We start from the raw sequence: 6,669 nt of genomic DNA on the forward strand, positions 1-6,669 counted from the left end.
AAAAATAGATTTTTGTAAAAATATTCTTGTGGTTATACGGTCGATACCAAATGCTACGGTATACTTTGAATTGGGAAGGTTTCCAATAGTCCTCTCTCGTAAATTGAAAACACTTAAAAACTGGTGTAAATTAACTTCTACCAAGAATTGCATATTAAAAGCATGGTACGAAATATATGTATAACGATGATAAAGAATTGAGGTATACTAATTACTCACCATACATGCATGCCCCTAGTATAACTCCGTGTCTGTTTAATTTAAAAGTGACCACCAGGCTGAGCTCATACTCAGGCCTCAGAGTCACAAACCTGGACAGAAAACAACAAACATGTCTTCATGTCACCAGTAGGTGAATTAAATGTCTGTAGGTAGAGTTAGCATACATGACTTCTAGTAGGCTGTCAAGTATAAGTATATATCTCAATACTTTTAAAGCAAAGTGTAAACATTGAGCTCTCTAACATCGAGAAGTTTGAAACACTTATGTTCCTAAAATTGAACCACAGAATTGAAAAATAAAAATGATTCAGGAATATTTTGTGTAGTGAATGAATGATTCTATGAATATGTTCTTCGCGTTGAAGAATTAGATAACTAATCATAAGTCGTACCGCTATTCTCACCATATTATTATGGACGCAACGGTTATATATACGTGACACAAAAGGTAACGATGGTGAAATTTCTCTTCTAAACTATCCAATAGGATAAAGAACACAAACACAAAAGTTGTATTTCCCAGCGACATAGGCACTGACTAATGTATGGTCAAATAACAATACATGTATTACAAAATAACATATATCACACACACAACTCCTACCCTAACCTAACCTATACTGTATTATAATACACCATATGAAAATTACCCTTAAAATTTTTTAGAATTAACGTGTGATCTGGTATACCTGTGTCGCCTGAATGACACGTATAGGCTATACCTTACCCAATTTGCACGTGCAAATACCAGTAACGCCACCTATTGGCGTACCTCATACCGAAGAGAAAATAATAATATCCTAATTCCTACCGTTAACCGGTTGAAATTATATTCTCTTCTAAACTATCCAATAGGATAAAGAACACAAACACAAAAGTTGCATTTCCCAGCGACATAGGCACTGACTAACTGATGAACTCAAAGAACGGGGGAAAATCCGGAAAATATTTCATAAATTTGAATATATATATCTAAACCAAGATACGCACATAGTCACATTTCTAATAAAAATATCATAAATTCAGATGTTGAGAAACACTTAAACGTTCGTCAAAATTGTCTTTAATGTAGCCATCTTTCGCGGTTTCGGATTTCCATCTCCCATGACGTTTAAACATCCTGTCCGGAATACCACAATTGGCCGCAGCTGAAGCTCCACCTGCACGAAGACTGTGTAAACCATAACATTTAATATCCGCCACAAAATCAGAAAACACTTCTTTAAAATGCTCTCTAAATCGCGAATAGGACATCGGCTTATTAGCCTTCCGTAAAACATACTTCTCGCCCTGTTTCGTGACATTACGAAAAACAAACTCCTCGGAATCATCACTAATCCCAGACAACTCTGAATAAATTTCAAAATTACACACTGGGCACAAACGCGACTCCGTTCTGCTCACGAGAATCCATGCACCATCTCTGTATACGTCTGTTTTGGACCGCTCCACGAAAATTTCTAAATGTGTTGTGCGTATCTGGATATCCGACCTCCGTACAGCTAACACTTCAGCACTTCTCATAAAACCTGAGTATGCAAATAAACATTGTTAAAATTCTTTGATTATATAAATTTTTCCCATCAAAAAACTTGTCATATACATTATTCAAAATAGTAACTGTGATAGGTTCCTTCTTCCTGACAGGTTTCGCCAATAATCGCTTAGCTCCCTCAAAAACATGTTTTACAAGTAAAGAATCAGTGGGAGATGTTTTATCCACGATATTGTGTGTCCATCTAATGCCGTATAAAGCGTCCGTTAAACTTCCAACATTACCGTTCTTTTTAACCAAATATGATAAATATTTACACAAGATGAAAGGTTTAGTCGGAAAAATATCCTCTTCCTCAAAACCATTTTCACACGCCCACTTTTTCCATCGTAAAAAAACCATGGCAGTATTTCCTAACTGTACTGCCTGCTTTACACCCCTGTAGTAATTGTGGAACCGTCAACGCAAAGTCTTTTAGATGATCCGGAACCATATCGTATTCATCTTTCAAAGCATGTGCCACTAAACGTAAAAATAACAAACAAAAATATTCCAAAATAAGTATTCAACATGAAAATATATTATATTGTACACTTGTACACAAATAGCGAAACTTAAATTGTATTGTGATAGGAATAATATCCAAAATTAAAGAAAAAACGTGTTGACAATACCTTCAAAATGTATATACATGTAAATACCGTAAGATCAGTTAAAATGAATGAACTTATCACCGAAAAAACGGTACAGAATCGATCAAACCAATCATGCGAAAAACTAAAAACCGAAAGTCGGTATATATACAGTACATGTATGTCTGTCAAAACACCGAAAACCAGTATAAGGATATACAATTACCATAACTGTCTGTCATGACACCGAAAAACGGTATAATAACACCGAAAACCGGTAACACCGCAAAACGGTATGTATAATACAGTTATCATAACTGTCTGTGATAACACCGAACACCGGTATATATACAATTATCATAACTGTCTGTCATAACACCGAAAACCGGTATATATACAATTATCATAACTGTCTGTCATAACACCGAACACCGGTACTGCGACAATATAAACTGCTAATCAAATAAATCTTATAATACGATTCTCACCAAAAATGGTATCATGTCAAAGAAAATACTATGAATCAAAACAAAAAAACTGTACACAAAATGTCCATATAAACCTATTTACATATGTGTACGTGCCTGATTATCGAAATCAACACGTAATGCAAGCATAGGAAATGCCAAATCTACATGTCCGAATATACCCTTTCCTGATCGGGAAGGGGTATAAAAACATTTCTCTGTCTGTAAGAATCTGTATTCCCTAATCCCCACTATAAAACTCCGTCCGTCCGGACACACACAGGGCCAAAACCTACCAGACTTCCAAAAAGGAATGACAAGCGTGACATATGCTTTACACATTTGCATATAGCGGATAACTCTCGAAATGAGATACACTGGAGGAACAAACCATCCATTCAAACCGGACCAACTAGCCGAAAAGGCGTCAATACCAGTGGACCCTGGATTCCAATACCTAGAATAAAATGTAGACACCTTACTGTTGTACCAGGAGGCAAACCAGTCTACCTCAAATGGACCCCAAAGGTCATCCAAAAACTGGAAAATACTTTCACTCACACCCCAATCGTCAACATCGACAATTTTACTGATAAAATCAGCACACACATTTTCCTCTCTGGGGATCCATTCCATTTCCAATGAAATAGGATTTTCTTGCATGAGCTTAAAAATATCAAGTGCTACATTTTGCAGAGATGATTCCATGCTCCCCTTCTGGACAATTGAAACCACGCCCTGGTTATCTGAAAACCATTTAACCCGAGTTCCTCTCAATTCATTAACAAGAGAACATAACACTCGATATACAGCTGTCAATTCCCTAAACGTCGAACTCTGACCTGCCTCGTTCTCAGTCCAAACTCCGTGTGCCACGCCCACTGGAGACTCCACACAATATCCAACGTACCCTATGCCACTAGCATCCGAATAAACTATTCTATTGCACTGTGGACAATACTGAATGTCTCTAGAGTTGATACAGTTGATATGATTAACCCAGAATTGCATCTGAGCTACAGCATTTTCATCCACAAAAAATCTGTCATTCCACGACTGGGCTTGTAAGATATACATACTGATACATTTTGTCATCAGCTGAGTAATATTACCCAGTACTATACTCATGGACATAATTTGACCAACAAAACTCGCTAAAGTTTTAACATGGACTGACCTGCCACTCTGAATAACATTCAACATATCAAAAACGTACACACGTGCTTTCTCTACTCGTCTCTGCGGTATAGATAAAATTCCCACTAAAGTATCGATATCTACACCGAGAAAAGTCATACACTGGACAGAATACCACATGGACTTGTCTACTTTGGGCACAAAACCCGACTCAATAATATCACGTTTCACTTTAGAACTCTGTTCTAATAGCTTCAACTTGTCAGTATTATGACACAATCCATCATCCAAATACATCAAAATCTGTAAACCCTCACCTCTCCATTTTTTAATGAGCGCTCTGGTTACTTTAGTAAAAATATATGGAGCGGTAGATAGACCAAATGGTAATTTGAAATATACCTTCTTAGAACCAAATGTCCAAGAAAAACCAAGGAATTTGGTATGAGGTGGAAATATATCTATGTGATGATACGCCGAATGTATGTCAAATTTAATTAACCAACCCTGTTTTTCTATATACACCAAAGCCGTGCGTAAATCGTCATATTTTACAGATTGTTTCCATAAATGTTTGTTGACTTCTCTCAAATCTAAAATTAAACGCTTTTTACCGCTGCTCTGAACCGATACAGTCAATGGATTTGTGATATATGGCAATTCCTCACATCTCTCTATCAATTTACGTTTTTCTAAATCAAAAATAGCCTTCTCCACAAACCCTGCATGTTTCAACGCCGAAACGTTATTTTTAAATTCTCCCTTGTTTGGTTCCGAATAAAAAGGAATTTTATTCCCAGTATCAATCACATCTAAAACAAATTCTGAACAACCAATGGTCTTCCAGTATTCAATGTTATTTTTTAATCTACTTTTAACTAAAATGTCAGCCTGTCCTTGCTCATATTCAAAAAAGTCATTCGTGAGATCTCCTGAATCACAGACTCCTGTACAATCACTACTTGACAAATTATTTGTATACTTATCTTTAATGACTTGACCCTCTGTGGTCTCTATGTCCCTATGTCCCAGTCCTGGACTGTCCGGCCGACTTGTTGATGATTGGGCAGTCTTTCCGAAAGTGTCGGAAGTCCCCACAGGCGTAACATGCTCCCTGATTTCATCGTTGGCCACGAAAAAGATTACTCCCGTCAGAATGACGCACAGTAGAAATCTGACTTGAAGACCCCGCCGCAAAACTGGGACCTTGATGCCCATACCTGGACCTCTGCATGTTGAGAAAAACATCCTTCTTTTTCTGTTTGTCTTTCAACCTTTTCACTGCTTTGTTCTCAGCACGAGAAATGTTCTTGTCGTCATCTGAATCACTAGCAAGAGGGTTATCTATATATTCTTTGACTGTCCCCCAACCTGCCTCAGAACTTTCTGCTATTCTGATAAGTTTGTTCCTTTTATTAATCTTTTCCGACACTCGCCTCAGAATTTCAGAACAATATTCAAACTTGCTATTGTCAACAGCCCATAACGCTTGCGTAACTTCCTCCAGAAGGTCCGAATTAAAGCAATACTGTTGCTTATTCCCTTCACTTTTCCACGTGATACTTTTGTCCTCCTTCAATTTTTTAATGTCTTGAGAAACGTCTCTCCCGTTCTGAATTTCAGACAACCTATTGTCCAACTATTCCTTAATTTCACCTTTCTGGCTTTGTAGTTGTTGGAATATATCATTTAAGGTAACGCTACTGGCAGAATTCGAACTGCTGCCCTCCATTAGTGAACATGTAAAGTCGTCTATAAAATTTACGTGTGATCTGGTATACCTGTGTCGCCTGAATGACACGTATAGGCTATACCTTACCCAATTTGCACGTGCAAATACCAGTAACGCCACCTATTGGCGTACCTCATACCGAAGAGAAAATAATTACATCCTAATTCCTACCGTCAACCGGTTGAAATTATATTTATGTCTTCACATTAATTATCCAGTAGTGGAGAAATTGTATCTTGTTGTGCATTGGCTGTGCAGTCTAAAAATACTAAATCAGTATTTTTTTAGTATTTAGCTCATAATTAATAATTCGTTTTCAACAATAGGATCCTTTTACGAGCCTTTCTAATTATTGTCAGTGAAAAGCGTGACATTTTGCGGATGCCTGTTTTTGCCCCATCTAATATACCATTTCATAGTGAAGACTTTGAACTCTAAAAACAGATAAACGTACTCCATTTGAATACAAGTACATGTACATTAGTCGCAACTTTGGCTCTTGGTAGTCATACAACACCCCTTCCGATCCTTTGAGATTGTTTAGACTGAATTTTATTTTTTAATTACCTATGTGTGTTAATTCAGTGTAATGACCATGCAGACACCATCAATTCAGTGAAATGGAACTAAAAAGGAGTCCGACGGAGACGCTTTTATTTCGATGTGATGACACTGTGAAGGAGTCGTTAGTCCCAATCATTTCAGTATGGTGGCCCTATAATGGAGATAGGCGGAGATCCCATCATTTCAGCATGATGACTATTTAGATGAGTCCGACGGAAATCCCACAATTTCAATGTGACAACATTACAAAGGAATCCGATTGAGACTTCATCATTTCAGTATGATGACACTATAAAGGAGATTGACGGATATCCCATCATTTCAGTATATTTACATTTGTCTGGCATTGTGACTCTATAGTCTGTTTGAGAGCTCTGGTATTGATTTACGTTTAAATGCCATCCATCACGCGCTACACTT

At 37.2% G+C, this 6,669-nt stretch overlaps 1 protein-coding gene across 1 annotated transcript; it reads right to left on the reverse strand.

The window, feature by feature from the left end:
* Positions 1-901: 901 nt before the first annotated feature.
* Positions 902-5,873, reverse strand: LOC117331775. The gene is made up of 2 exons (XM_033890653.1): positions 5,610-5,873; positions 902-1,751 (listed from the first exon to the last, which is right to left on the reverse strand). The coding sequence occupies exons 1-2, from the start codon at positions 5,683-5,685 to the stop codon at positions 1,237-1,239; spliced, it is 591 nt and encodes a 196-aa protein (XP_033746544.1). The 5' UTR covers positions 5,686-5,873; the 3' UTR covers positions 902-1,236.
* Positions 5,874-6,669: the final 796 nt, after the last annotated feature.

Source organism: Pecten maximus, chromosome 7 (assembly GCF_902652985.1).
Source record: "Pecten maximus chromosome 7, xPecMax1.1, whole genome shotgun sequence".
NCBI lineage: Eukaryota > Metazoa > Mollusca > Bivalvia > Pectinida > Pectinidae > Pecten > Pecten maximus.